This window comes from Dreissena polymorpha, chromosome 8 (assembly GCF_020536995.1).
Source record: "Dreissena polymorpha isolate Duluth1 chromosome 8, UMN_Dpol_1.0, whole genome shotgun sequence".
Lineage (NCBI taxonomy): Eukaryota > Metazoa > Mollusca > Bivalvia > Myida > Dreissenidae > Dreissena > Dreissena polymorpha.
Genome location: NC_068362.1, coordinates 10,143,975 through 10,159,816, shown reverse-complemented (window position 1 = coordinate 10,159,816; position 15,842 = coordinate 10,143,975). Strand labels below are relative to the sequence as shown.

The window sequence follows — 15,842 nt, the reverse complement described above, 5'->3', positions numbered from 1 at the left end:
AAAACAGAAAACCAAAGTCAACCGGCCACACGCGAAGTCTCCGTACATATTTTAAATATGTATACGCGCGTTCTTAGAACAAACCTGTTTGAGTAATTTATCGGGCATTGCTACGTGTATTTGATTCGATTATTAACAGTATCGAGAATCATCGCGCTCATACTCAATACATAAGTCAATATGCTGCAATAATACATTAGTAAATATGATGGAATAATTCTTGTTTATTAAAAATAATATTTATCATGGTATTGTTAAAAACACATTAATAATCTATTATTGACATGCCATAAAATAATATCGCTGGATATCTTCATTTCACATCTTTCTGGTGGTAAAGAAAATTCCAGTTCACCTAGTTCACGCTATATTGTCTTTATTATATAACTATTATGTTACTGACCGCGAACTCCGAACAGCACATAAGGTCTGACCTGTATATAAACTCTGACATTCAAACACACTAACCGCGAACTGACCCCTTATACCTCGCGGGTTGAAATGCAATACATTAAAGTGAGGCATCGCTTCCACTGCTCTTTATACTTTTACATATAACATGTTGACAGGAATATGGAAGTCAGTACTAAATATGAGAACATGGCCTTTTAGTTCACAACGTTCTCGCGCTGAAAATCCTCTGAAAATAAAGGTGCACGCACAAACTGTATTGATGGCGAGATTAAGTGTAAAACTGTTCTATCTATTAAGCCTTTTTATAAAAGATAAAACTGTTTCATGCTGAACACGCAGTAATACAGTGTTACAAAGACGCGGACATGTTTCCAATGTTCTAGTGGAATTATCAAATCAGCCAATGCAGTCAATGAAGTGTATTCATCTGTACTTGGCCGCGGGAAGTTTTATTTGAATTCTGTTGGACGCTAACAAAGGTCAGGCTAAGGTGAAAAGCTGGCGTATACAGCTTACGCCGAAAAAAGGCACCATCACGGCGGCAGCCATTTTTTCCAAACAAACCAGTTTTGCACCAAATGGCAAATATAACAAGAGTTCTGATTGGCTAATGCCATAATCTAAAAATAAATGCTGGTCGAGCAGGATTTTTCTGCTCGAGCAGAAAAAATGCTGGTCGAGCAGTAAATTTGCTGGTCGAGCAGTATTTTGCTGGTCGAGCAGCATTTAATTGCTGCTCGAGCAGCATTTTTTTCTGCTCGAGCAGAAGTTAAAGTTTCGACCCCTTTGGTATCCCATACGAATCCCTGCAATATGCTTAACTTGGAGACTAAAGTAAAGCCTTGCTATGAAAACGGTTACATTCCACTAAGAAACGGCCGAAAAAAAAGTTGCAAAAACAGTCGATTTTGATTCGTGTCAAGTTCTTTCTTGGTTTGAACATGACCTATTTTTTTATTGCATAAATCGATTCCGCTTAGAATGGCCTTTAAGAAAAGGTATGGTTATGGGGGTCTCTATGTGCAAAATGTTGCATTTATTTTCGCTCAAAGTTGTCGCTTTTACATTGAATTATATAGGGAAACTATTTAGTATATTCTGACCTACTAACATGATAAAGCTTCTGTAAGACCGTGACTTTTGACATTCGCGAAGATCGTCAGAAAATTAACGAAGTATGCCAATTGTAAGTAGAATTTGACTATTTTGCATTGTCTTACGATTTTTTAGTGTAATATCAATACACTTTTGCGGTTTGATTCATATATCAATGTATTTATCGTGTAAAGCAAACAATTGTAAAATGTGATATACAATTCGGACACAAACGGATCGGACACATATGTTGTCGGCGAAACGGCATTATGGGAATACATAGAAAGTAACTAACTATATAACTGAGCTATTTTTCAATTGAGTATTACTTGCAAGTGTTTTAAATGTTGATTTTATTGTTTAAAAAACGTATAAAAAACAATGATGCAACTAGAGTTGCAATCATCCAACCTCCACTACAGCTTGAGTACTACTTACCTTATGAGAAGTATTTATGCATTAATTATCAATGCATTCAATATTAGCTAGATGCAAGTAATGTCAAACAAGTATTTATGCAACTTGCAGTCAATCTTTAAAACAACAATCACAACAGACACTGGTTAACTTCATTACAATGTATTCACATCACTGAAAAGCAAGGCCGATTATATATAATTTCAATTATAACCAGAAAGATCATATTTTTATATGGTTGCAACAACATTTAATGAATTTGCCAACAAAACTGTAACATTTGAAATAGCTTAAAGTAACCTGAATACTAAAAAACCCGAATATTTTGTAAAATAAAGTTAACCCTGTACCAAGAACATTTCAATTTATTTACTCAACTCCTAAAAGATTGCCACGCTAGATGTGGTCTGGTAACATACATTAAACAAGATACAAAATGCTCTTTTCAACAAATTTTTGCGTGACAATATATATTCAAAACATGTTTATGTACCAAGTTAGTGATTGTGTTTCGTATGAATTGATATTGTTGTGGGAAATGAAAATGGAATAAATTGGGCAACAAGAAAATAAAAACGAGCATTTTGTATCTCGTTTAATATTTTTTACCATAACACATCTAACGTTGAAATTTTGGCTATTGCTATAAGGAAAACTGATTTTTTATGTGTTAACTTTTTTAATGTATGAAATCTTCATTGATTTTGAGGTTTATGTCTTTCAAATAATGAAAAAACAATGGAAAAGGATTTTATGAAAAATATGCATGTCCTTGGGTAAGAATCCAACACCTCTACAGTGTTTTTTTTTTCATTCAAAATCTGACCGGACCCATTCCCAATGGAAAAAAGTATATATTTTTCCCAAATGGGAGCTAAACATTCCCAATGGAAGGTTTAAATTTTTTTATATTTTTTTTAGATCTCAATAGTTTGTTGATCTCCCATCCATATAAGATCAACCTTAGTAAATATAATATTGGATACACTTGTATTCTCAGTTTTTAAGCATTTGTTGTTCGCAAAACAACAACAAAATTAATTTCCCAATTTTAGTAAAAGCACCGCAAATTTTTCCCAATCAAAAGGGACCCGGCCCCATTCCCAAAATGGTGAAAAAAATCACTGCTCTAGAAGCAAAGGTTTTTGGCAACCACTACACCACGCAGGCTTTTGAATTTAAACGCGGCGATTGTTTTGCCCAATTGGGAAAAGTACTGGTATCAGCCAAATTGGGAAAAATTTGCACGAAAAAACCTGAAATTTGTTTTTTTTTGCTCACAAATACTTTACAATTGATAACTAAGCAGAGCTCCAGATAAGGGTCGTATTTTCGTAATTACGAATTATTTTCGTCCGTTACGTATTTATTTAAAAATCTTGTCATACCATTAAGAATTACAAAATCAAGTTACGAATATTATTTTTACATCGGTTCGTATTGAGTTTTTTCGCGTATTAAAGATCTTTGCGGTGCTTATATAGAATGGTTATCGGGTTTGTTTAACAAAGCGCTTTTTTTCCAATAAAAGCGGCATATACAGTCTATCTGTCAAAAAGCAATGCCGGCGCCCAGAGAGCGTCCTAAAAAAATGCAAAGTGTCCAAAAACACGCTTTTAACATATTGTACGCAAAGTGAGCCGAAGTTAAATGTTTAGAAAGACATTATAGAAAAGATCTTATACGATGTTGTATGTTCAGTTGCCGACACAGTCGGAAAAGCTAATCCAAACTTAAACACAAAAAAAAACATTGAACGAGTGCAAGGGACAAGTCCCGTGGCTAATCGTTGAAAAGATTGAAGGAGAGACCCGTTTTAAATGTGAAATATGTAAAAATTCATCTAAGGCATGCAATCTAAACACAGTTTGGGCATATGAAGGTATTGGAAAAATAAAACTGTATAATACTGAAAAGACACTGTTGAACTCGTATAAATAAAGTTGCTAGTATGTTTATTTTGATTTTTTTTGCATGAAAATAACAGTTATCATTTATTTTTAGATCATTCAGAAAAAATAAGAATTATTTTCCAAAACTTAGTAGTAACGTTAAGAATAAAATTTCAGAGTTAAGAATTCTTTTTGAAAATCTGGTAGTAATTTAAGAATTTCACAAAACCTTATCTGGAGCTCTGACTAAGTGTTGTCAATATTATACATACTTAGGTTCAAGCCAAAGAGCTGCATAGGGACACTAGCTAAATGTTGCATTTATTTAAAAAAAAGTTTTTGGGAAACCTTCAGTTAGGATTTTTTTACAGCATTTGGTTAAGTGCTGTTTTCTGGTACTTTATAAAGAAGGAAAAAATTGCTGCTTGTTGATACATGTGTACATGGTTTTGCTACATTATTGATAAAAAGTGTTCAAACACTTTATTATCAGGTCACTGTCGGTCCAGCCTTATTTAATTCCTTATTTAATCTCAGACTCATAAAATGTAACTGGTAGGTAGAAAGATGAATTTTAAGCTATTTTCTGTTGTTGTTTTTTGTCCGCAAAATTTAGTTTTTTTTATTAACCAGTAGATGAGAAGCTGTCAAACTAATCAAAGCAAATAATCAGTGCAAAATTATGTATTCATCATAAATATGATTAATTTGCAGTCTAGTTGAATTGACCTTACATATATTTTTGGAATTTTACTCGTCATGGTACCATTCCCAAAGAAATGAAGAAAAGCCCTGATCTTAAATATGTGATAGAATGTTGTTGTTTAAGGAACTTCGTGTTTAATAGTACATGTTCATGTCACACAAGATCTGAAAATATACAAAGCAACATTTAAAGTTATAGAAACAAGGGCCTAGTGTCACAAACAAACTTAACTCACTAGACTCAACTTGTAATTTTCTCTCAATTTCTGAGTCAGAGAAGCAAAATGTGCATATTCTTACAGCCTAGAGTTGATATCGATTGTGAGCTGACACACCGTTTTTTTTCAACTGTTTTGGGAATAGGGCAGAGTCCCTTTAGATTGGGGAAAAATCACGTTGTTTTTACTTAAATTTGGATATTAGTGTTTTTGTTGTTTAAGTACTTAAAGATTTAGAATAAAAGTGATATAAATAATATTACATTTACTATGGTTTTACTTTTTTCCATTGGGAATGGGTTCTCCTACCAGACCCAAATTTAAATTAAAAAAACACACTGCTAAGTATAATGTATCTTGCAGCTGACTGCAGGCAGGGTAGGGGCAGTCACAGCTGTCGTCGTCCCATCAGCTGTTCTGTACGCATCCTACACGCAGCAAGTGCCTACCACTGGAAAAATGGTGAAAATATCAGAGGTATGCACTATGCAACATGGGTATTACCTATTTATTATGAGTCGTACTCTGGCAAAATGTTGCTTAATACATATGCATAAAGTGTCATCCCAGATTTGCTTGTGCTGTCTGCAAAGGCTAATAAGTGACAACACTTTGTGCAACACTTTCTGCTTTAACTGGATTTTTGTTAAGCAATCACTTGTATTTAACGAACAAAATCTCCATTAAAGCGGATATAGTTGTCCTTGATTAGCCCTCTGGACTGCACAGGCTAATCTGGGATGACACTTTTCTCAGTGCATTAATGCCCTTTTCTCCCAGAGTGGGGCTTTATATGTTTAAATAGGTTTTTATGTCCCCAGAACATAGGTTCTGGGGACATATTAAAATCGCACCGTCAGTTACTTAGTTAGTCCGTCCGTCCGGATTAGTGTCCGCTCAATAAGTCAAGCAATTGTCATCAGATCTTCACAAAACTTTATGAAAATGTGTAAGGCAATAACTTCTAGGTCAAGTTCAATAATCGGCCAAATTGACCTAGACACTCTTGAGTTACGGCCCTTGAATCATCGTAAAATAATTTTTTTCTCGTTTCCGCTCAATTACTCTTGCCAATGTCATAAGATCTTCACTATACTTCATGAAAATGTGTAAGGCAATAACATCTAGGTCAAGTTCAATAATTGGCCAAATTGACGAAGACATTCTTGAGTTACGGCCCTTGAATCATCGAACAATTGCGTTTTTTCTCATTTCCGCTCAATAACTCAAGCATATGTCATAGGATCTTTGCCACACTTCATGAAAATGTGCAAGGCAATTAAACCTAAGTTAAGTTCAATAATGAGCCAAATTTACGCAGACACTTCTGAGTTATGGCTCTTGAATGATAAAAAAAATTGCGTTTCCGCTCTATTACTCTAGTAATTGTCATCTGATTGTCACCAAACATCATGATGTAACCTTCATATTTAGTATGCATCTTTATTTAGACAGGGCCTTTCTATACGCACACAAATCTTGACACCTGTGGCCATGACATTGAAGTTAGGGTCGGCATTAAGGTTTCAAAAATTTGTTCTGATATTTAGCTGGTTTACATAACTATCAAAGCGTTTTTTGGGGGCGTATGTCATCCAATGGAGACAGCTCTTGTTTAGAGCTGTATTTGAACATTTGTATCTTCCCTAAGACTATAACGAAGTGAACATATGATGAAATGAAACTTGATGAAACTTTTTAAAATATTGGTAATTAGTTTTAGTTGTTCTTATATCTTTATTTACTCTCCTACAAATAACTTGTTGTTTTTTGTATTATTTAATTTTGGTTCTAAGGGCATTATTTGTTTGTTTGTTTCTTTTCAATATAAGCACTACACATGTATTTTTATTGTGTGTGTTTCTTTCTAGATAGATTTGTATGACAATAAAAGTCAGTTACTTGCTTGTGACATTGTTTTGTTTTCTTGTATTGTTTGTTATATAGATATTGTTGATGATCAATATTTTATTAATTCACAGGAGTGAATTATAAAGAAAACAAGTGTGCTCTATCCAATTTTATTGATATGATTCACTTGGTTGCTTAAGTAAGACTGGCGCTATTTGCAATCAATAATAATTCAGCAGGCCACAAGACAGCCTTTCTATTCTCCGAAACAACAACTTCTAAAATTGATTTTTAAGCATTTTTTTTGTTCACTTTCTGATTGGTTGAAGTTATTCTCAATTGTAACATGTTTTTCAGTTACCAATATACCAAGTGCCCAAGCCAGCATCGGTTCAACTGGTACCAGAGGAGATTGGCATGTTGCGCAGTGGTATTTCCTCTGTAAGAACAGCTGTATGGGGCTGGCTGGATTCACAGAAGGTAATGATTAAATATGATTTGCTGTCTGAGAAAACAGGGTTAAATGCATGCGTGGAAAGTGTTGTCCGATATTAGCCTGCGCAGTCAGATATTAGCCTGTGCAGTCAGATATTAGCCTGTGCAGTCATGCGTGGAAAGTGTTGTCCGATATTAGCCTGCGCAGTCAGATATTAGCCTGTGCAGTCATGCGATGAAAGTCTTGTCCGATATTAGCCTGTGCAGTCATGCGTGGAAAGTGTTGTCCGATTTATGCCTGCACAGTCAGATATTAGCCTGTGCAGTCAGATATTAGCCTGTGCAGTCATGCATTAAAAGTCTTGTCCGATATTAGCCTGTGCAGTCATGCGTGGAAAGTGTTGTCCGATATTAGCCTCTGCAGTCAGATATTAGCCTGTGCAGTCATGCGTTGAAAGTCTTGTCCGATATTAGCCTGTGCAGTCATGCGTGGAAAGTGTTGTCTGATATTAGCCTCTGCAGTCAGATATTAGCCTGTGCAGTCAGCTCAGGCTTATCATGGGGGACATTTTCTACTTTTATGGAATGTTTTATTTAAAGGAACTCTTTTCTGAACAAAAAGCCATTCTAGGCAGAAAGTGTACTCCCTGGGACAACACTTTACACACAAGCATTAAGCCCCTTTTATAGAGAGCGGCTCATCATGATAATTAAGATATGAAAATAAACAAAGTTAAACTGCCTGACATATACGTGTAGTTGATATTAACCCTAGAACATTTAACCAGTCTCAAACATTTACCCTAGTCTTGTTAACTGCTCTGCCCCATTGTTAACTGCTCTGCCCCATTTCAGAAGATCCCTGTACTTTTTTTCTCGTGGAAGCCCTTATTATTATTTTTTTTAATGTAAAAATATGAAACCCGCTATCAGTGTATGATTGGCTTTAAATTATGCTGGTAGTTTGATTATGCATCTTGTGTGCCATAAAAGTGAAAGGAGAGAAACTGAATTTCTATTCATCGTTTTTTTTTTATGTTTCAGGAAACCACAGACAAGATTAAGGAGAAAATGGATATTGGAAAGGCACACACTGAATGTAAAAATGCCAATGTTATGGCCCAGTCTTTACGATAATTATATACATGTATATATTAGCCTAGCTCTAGGAAAATAGCATTTAATGCATGTGCTTAGGCTAATCTGATACAACACTTTACGCTTAAACTCATTTTAAAAGCGGGAATTGTCGTCTTGGATGAGCCTTAGAATCCACAGGCAAATCTGGGAGGACACTTTGTGCACATGCATAAAGCCCCATTATTCCAGAATTATCCCAAAACGAGGTGCATATATTTAAGTTAAAGGGGCATAAGTCATGATTATCGAACGTCATAGAAACTTTTTCCTTGGGAAGAAAGTTTTATGTTAATTATACCTCGCATGACTTTCCCCGTTTTAAATTTTCATATACCAATTGCTGCATAATTTGAACATACCGTGGCGTTTGAATTTGATTTTTTCCGATTTGGCTATACTTTTTTTTATACCCCTTGCTTGGGGCTAAAAAAGTAACACGAGTTTTCTGACAATTCCGTTGAAGCGAATAATAGATAGCCCCTTAGTTAAACATTTGTAAAAAATCAATGTTGATAACTTTATAATTTTCTTATAAAAAATACTAATGTTTTTTTTAAATACATGGTTGTTCCAGAGGATAAAACAAATATCCTAGACATGTATTAATGTATAGTAAATATTGCTTCCCTCTTCCTTGGTAGTAATCACTCTCCTTTGGGGGCAATATTTACTATACCTTCAAATGCCTATGGTATTGTTTATATTCTACGCAAAGTGCCTTTGAGAATGTAATATATGTTGAACAGCATGCTTGGTAGTAACATTGGCATTATAAAGACATCCTGGTGGAAAAGCAAATGCCAAGAGATTCAAAAAGACAGATTTTAGAAGAAAAAAATCTGGCATTGTTATTAAAAAACAAGTTTCTTAACCTTTCAAGGAAAACATATAAGTTTTTTATTACTAGTAACATTTAATACCCATGTTAATGAAACTGGTTCATATTTACAGACACAATATCCAAATTGAAGGGAGATGACGGTGTGAACGTCCCGAAGATATCGGTCGTAGCAGCCTCAGGTCTGGCAGGAATCCTTCTGGGATACAGAAGTAAGTAACAGTGGAGTGATGTCTCTTTTGTAAGTAACATTGGAGTGATGTCCCTTTTGTAAGAAACATAAGAGTTATGTTCCTTTTGTAAGTAACATTAGAGTTATGTCCCTTTTGTAAGTAACATTGGAGTGATTTCCAATTTGCAACCAAAAAAAGAGTTCTGACTGCATCCTTTCAAATCACAAAATATTTTAAGTAAGTCAAAAATGATGTTGCATCCTGAACATGGCTGATGGAAGTGATATCTTTGACATTAATGACTTTATGCAAATAAAAATTGGCAAATGATGAACATTCAAAATATTACCTTTAGAGTGCTTTTTCACTGTTTGGGGATGGAGCCCTTAAGATTGTTAAACATTTTGGTCTTGTGTACTTGAATTAAGAAATTTAGTAGTATTTTTGCTTACAAATGCTATCAAATTAAGAATAAATGTTTTAAGCATACTTTTTTTTTAAGTTTCAGTTCATAAGAGTTGACTTTGACTTTATGATTTGCCCGGGTCCGTATTCACCAAACAATTCTTAGACTAAAGTCTAAGAATAAAGAAATTTCTTTAAATTAAAATATTCAATAATTTCTTTAATTTTGAGTCAAACTTTGCAGTTAACATTTCTATCTATATTATTATTCATATAGAACATTGTGTTAATGACATAATCACCAGTGGAGGCCTGTGTATATTCAAACACTGAACACATTTTTCTTGGTTCTAAGTCTATTCTTTATTCTTAAGTCTAAGAATCTGTTGGTGAATACGGGCCCTGGTATAAAAATCAGTTTGGTCATCATTCCATTAGGAAATGTAGGCAGTAATTAGTTAAAAATATATACTTTTTGTAAGTTGAAAAATGGCCAAATGTTGCCCCAAAACTTAAACAAAAAATAACATTGCTTAAACACGTTTAAGACACCAATATTTAAAATGGTTGTATTACACAAGGGAAACAATTGATAAAAGTATAAATAATAGTGTATTACATGCAAAGTGTAAACATGCTTTGTTGCATTAGAAACAAATCATTAAGAATTCACTGCTTTTCTTAAACTTGTCAAATACATTTTTTACCCTTTTTTGCACAAATGTGATAATGTAAATTTTGCAATAATTATATCTATCTTTCTAAAGTTCTATGGATAGACTTTTGTGAATGCAATGAATAGCATTTAAACAAAAACAATTAAATGCAATATGCCTCCAGTAAATGTAAATAAGGATATAAATTTCTCATTTTCAGGCAGTGTAGTATTTGAAGAAACATGGAAATTCCAAGCAAACAATTTTCTGTGTACATGCTTTTTTCAAGGATGGTTACTTGTAGGTTTTTAACCTTTTATAACTACTACCTGCAACAAGTCTCCTGTACTGAATGAGTGCTTTAACTAAGATTTTTGATGAGCAGGATGCTCTTATGTTAACCCTTTGCATGCTGGGAAATTTGTCGTCTGCTAGAATGTCGTCTGCTGAATTTCTAAAATTAGCATTATCTTCATTTTTTTTCAAAGAATACTATTACATAGAATAGCAAACAGATTTGATCCTGATGAGACGCCACATTCTGTGGCGTCTTATCTTGATCCAAACTGTTTGCAAAGGCCTTCAAAATTCAGTTCCAGCACTGAAAGAGTTAAAAGGGCACCTAACCGCACTTTATTACATCATCCATGGGGCATATTTTTAATTAAGCATGAATTATATAAATTTTGCTAAAATATTTGATTTACATGGGCATAGGTGGGGGTCCAATTTAGCAGGATGCTGCACCCTTTTGTTAAGGACCAACTGGATAACTGAATTGACATAATTTTCGGATTTTGGTTCCAGGCAGTGTAGTGAAGAAACTAGGTATCAGTACGTTTGCAATTCTTACTGCAGCTGCATTGTGCTATCCCAACGAGACAGTGGATTTAACGAAAGAGATTTTCAATGAAGTCAAGACTTCCATCACAGGTGCCACGGGGTGAGTGATGATGGCCAGTACAGGGCTAGTATTCTCCAACCAATTCTTAGACTCAAGTATAAAAATAAAGCAGTGTTCTCTATAAACATTTTAGCAATCAGTTAGATTTTCAAAGTAGCCAGTGACTAAGCACTAAAATAAGGGTTTTTGAGCCGTTTTGAATTAATATTTTTTGGGAAAGTAGCTGGTGCTTCTGGAGAACACTGCAAAAAGAATATTTTTGAACATATTTCTGGAATATAAATGAATAAATTGTTTCACAAGACACAACATAATAATTATAATCATGTATATAAAACAATCATACCATATTTCGTGGATTAGAAGACCAGCTTCTATAAATTTCTGTATTCTCTTTCTGTTTAAGGTCCAGTGAAAAGAAGGATGACTCGTAGCAGAAAGAGCATATTGGGATCGACCATTTAAGTAGACCGGGACAATGTGTTTATTTTTTATCATTCTATGACAGATCACAATGCTTCAATATCTTTCGAAGGGTTGTGGATTAGGATCAGACCAGACAAACTGAAACATGTCTTAGCAACAACGTGCCTGTGTAACTTTTTTTTTTCATTCACCAGACAAAAATAGACACAATTCAACTCAAAAGGGAGATAATAGCCTTTCTATGAGCCTCTGGTTTGCATATATCATAATTTTTTGGCTATCTATTGCTGTAACTTGATTCAACCTACACAATGTAAAAAATTTAAAAGGTAACATTTTAACATGTTAGTGCTTCAGTTGTATGCGATTGTCAGATAGTGTAATGTGCTATATGAATGTTGATGTTAGATTTGTGATAAATATTGTCAGACCATTTACAAAGCTATGGACTTTCGAAAATGAATGAAAAAAGTGCAAATCATGATTTTGTCCATTTTTATTCTAAAATAATGTCCAACATACATAAAACTTTGTAAAATAAAATTGTAATTTTTTGTAATTGTCATTTTATGTTTAATATAGTAACAACAATAACAACAACTTATCAAACAACTAAAACCATAATAACATGATACAACAACTATGAAATGGGACTTTGGTTAGAAGGACTACAATTTGTATTGATTCTAATACCACTTATAGCGTTTCTGACACTGTTTGAATGAAATATTGAAATTTACATTCACATTTACTGGTATGTAAGAACAAGTGAATTATACTGGCAATAGATAATGATAACAATGGGCCATCATACTTATAATCAGATCTGGTAAAAAGCAGATGCAAAGTTTGGAGATGAAGCCTTAGAAACTTAAAAATCTTGTAAGAAAGGTTAAATTAAATATAGCTTTCTAAGGGTCTACAAATGCGGAAAATAAGTATCTCAGTGGTAAAGGGTTAATTAATAATTAATTACAATTCAATTCCCCACAATGTACATTTAATTAAATATACCCCATTGAGCAATGTGGCAAAATGTTAACCATGCAATCAGAGACAAAAACTCTTGTAAAAAGGTTGCTTTTATTAAATCACCAAGTTTCAAAAGACAAAAACATGGGATATTGAAACTGAATATACCCAGACTAACTTTAAATATAGATGCATAAATAGAATTCAATTCATATCAACACAATCATAACATTTTAGCACAAGGATAAACCCAGTAGTATTGAAACAGTGACTGATTATGCAGACTAATTCATAGCCCTTTACCACTTAGATACGCATATTTTCGTGTATTTAGTCGCGTACATGTAGAAAGTTCAATTTAATTAAAGACCTTTCTGACCAGATTCAAGTTTTAAAAGCTTATTTTCAACCCTTAGATACTGATGAGCAACAAACAGCACAAAACCTGAACAGACTGCGAGTTACTCGCAGACTGTTTGGTTTTATGATGTTTGCACATGGCCATTTTCACTTTGCCTCTGAGAGCGAAAGGGATAGAGAATATCAGGTTACTTCCCTGTTGTGTAATATATCAGTTGAGGCTTATAATAAAAGATCAGAGAGGCTTGCTGACTGTTGATTGATTCATGCACAGCCTTATATACTACACAGAGATAATGCATTAACCTGTTTTTATGCCCCCGGATCGAATGATCGGGGGTATATTGTTTTTGGCCTGTCTGTCATTGTATGTGTCTTTAATTGTATGTGTCACAAAACTTTAACCTTGGTCATAACTTTTGCAATTTTTATGATAGCAACTTGATATTTGGCATGCATGTGTATCTCATAGAGCTGCACATTTTGAGTGGTGAAAGGTCAAGGACATTCTTCAAGGTAAAAAAAATAAAATCAAAGCGGCGCATTAGGAGGCATTGTGTTTCTGACAAACGCATCTCATGTTCTATTTATCATACCTCTACGTCCACATTTAAAAAAGAAATAATGAAATATAATCACTAGAACGCTGAATTTTTAACAGGAATGAATATGATGTTTGATATTGGAATTGTAAATTCATTCACTGACATTATGAGAATTGCGCTAAAATATAACAAGAGCATTGCAAAGCAGGTGCCAACGCGCGGCTGCGGGTGCAGTTTTAATTTTTTTTTTTTTTTAGAGGTGAAAGTGACCTTGACCTTTGACCTAGTGACCAAAAAATGGGTGTGGCATGTAGAACTCGTCAAGGTGCAGCTACTTATGAAGTTTCAAAGTTGTAGGTGGAAGCACTTTGATTTTAGAGCCGATGTTAAGGTTTTAGCACGACGTGGACGGCGGACCAGCTAGCTATGACAATACCTCGGGTTTTCTACGAAAAACAGAGGAGCTAAAACTGGGCTGTGCTCTGTAAAAAGAGGGTTTCATGCATGTGCATAAAGTGTCGTTTCAGATAAGCCTGGGCAGTCGGCAAAAGGCTAATCAGGGACGACACATTTCCACCTAAACTAGATCTTTTAACAAAAAATACCATAAAGGCGGAAAGTGTCGTCCCTAATAAGCCTGTGTGGACTGCACAGGCTAATCTTGGACGACACTTTACTCAAATGCATTAAACCCCCTTTTCCCAGAGCGCGGCTAAAATATATTCAATTCAGTGTAAACAGCAGATAAAATAATGTTAACAAGCCAGGGAAGATGTTACTGCAAATTGTTGATTGGATAGTATATGGATGTTTAACATGGAAAAATGCTTTAAGATTATAATATCTATTAAGAGGTATAACAAGATTTTTTTTTAAACAATCATTAAAGGCATATGGAAACTGGTAGTTCTTTGGGATTTCCAAAGGAAAATAACTCTTCTTATAGCTATATGCTTCAACTTCTAGAAAATTACAGCATTTACTACTTGACAAGTTACACGTCTAAAACGTTGATGGCTATGTTGTCAACCAAACAGTTTATCACATTAAATGCTGGAATTGAAGTTATGGTTAAATGCAAATATAATCATCAATGAACACAACACAATGGCAAATTGCACAGACCCGCACAACACAATGTTTAAAATAGTAATATACACAATTTAAATTGAAAAGAAACCTACACTTCTGTAATACTTAATATCTACATGATATTCTTAAATCTTTATTAAAAAAATATGTTCACTGTATTAATGTTGATTTGTCAATATAACATTCTGGTATTCAGCTATGTTGTGAGTTAATCGTAATTTATTTTCTCTTTCTAAGTAAATGAAATAATTAAATCTTTAACAGATATAAGCTAAAAAAGTAAATTTGGGAATCAATTTATATTCCAAAAAAGGGAGTTCTTTACAATATGGTACAATGCCGATTTTCAAAATAATTATCATCAAAGCAAGTGAAAGATTACTTCCGACCAAGCCTTTGCATGGATTATTTTGAAAATGTGTCGAGTACAAAAATGGGTATCAGTTTCACTTTTAAATGATAAAGAAGTGTTTGCTGTGATTGCTTTTTCTTCCAAAGGTCCTGGGTTTTAATCCCAGATAAACCAAAATATATTATCTACTTTTTTACTAGCTATTTTAATTAGTTAAGACTATTGACAAAATATAGATTCATTTGTATCATGTGTGTGTATGTTTTGCTCCATAAGTGGATTTGCATGCAAACTATCAAAAATAGTAAGTCATCAACTCCAAGCGTGTGAAGTTTGCACACAAAACATGCTCACAACACTTATGAAAATAGTTCTGAATTTTGATCATAAACCTTTAAAGAAAATAGTGAATCAAATCTGAATGTTTTGCTGCACATGAAAATGCACAGTGTCCAAGAACAAAAACTGTAATGTTTTTGATAAACATAAACATACATTAGATTAAAGCTCATGTCTCGTAATATACCATATACTCTCTCATAAACGGACCCCTCCATTTATTTTTCAAAAATACATTCAAATTACTTTATGCATTTCTGTGCATTAAAAGTCAATGCAAACACAAACACAAGGTAAATCTTGGACTGAAATGTTTTAATAATGAGCTACACAGTCAAATTCTTATAATTTTCTAATTGGGGTGAATGTATATATAAAATGATGTCATCCTTTTAACTTCTAATAAACGCCCCCCTTAGGAAAATGTATGGTCCCTTGGGTCATTTATTATAGATTCTACCACGGCACGTGACTTGTTTTCTATATACAAAGATGAAAAACTACCGTTGGTTATTACCCCGATATACCAACAGTTGTTTAAAGTGACATCACTTTGATTGTCCGTGCACATTTTATGAATGAAGAGGACGTCATTTGATTGTCATTGTTGTGG

The 15,842-nt window shown here is 33.9% G+C and overlaps 1 protein-coding gene across 3 annotated transcripts in view; it reads left to right on the top strand.

Moving 5' to 3' along the window:
- Positions 1 to 12,123, top strand: part of LOC127841596 (MICOS complex subunit MIC27-like) — a 61,406-nt gene extending 49,283 nt beyond the window's left edge. The window contains exons 1-7 of one of the 3 annotated variants that reach the window (XM_052370522.1): positions 1,503 to 1,600; positions 5,105 to 5,218; positions 6,950 to 7,072; positions 8,072 to 8,126; positions 9,119 to 9,217; positions 11,047 to 11,182; positions 11,550 to 12,123. In XM_052370522.1, the coding sequence (XP_052226482.1) occupies positions 1,592 to 1,600; positions 5,105 to 5,218; positions 6,950 to 7,072; positions 8,072 to 8,126; positions 9,119 to 9,217; positions 11,047 to 11,182; positions 11,550 to 11,577 (564 nt within the window). In that variant the 5' untranslated portion in view covers positions 1,503 to 1,591 and the 3' untranslated portion in view covers positions 11,578 to 12,123. Of the gene's footprint in view, positions 1 to 1,502; positions 1,601 to 5,104; positions 5,219 to 6,949; positions 7,073 to 8,071; positions 8,127 to 9,118; positions 9,218 to 11,046; positions 11,183 to 11,549 lie in introns of those variants that run through there. The other 2 variants (XM_052370523.1, XM_052370521.1) reach the window with 2 other exon arrangements.
- Positions 12,124 to 15,842: the final 3,719 nt, after the last annotated feature.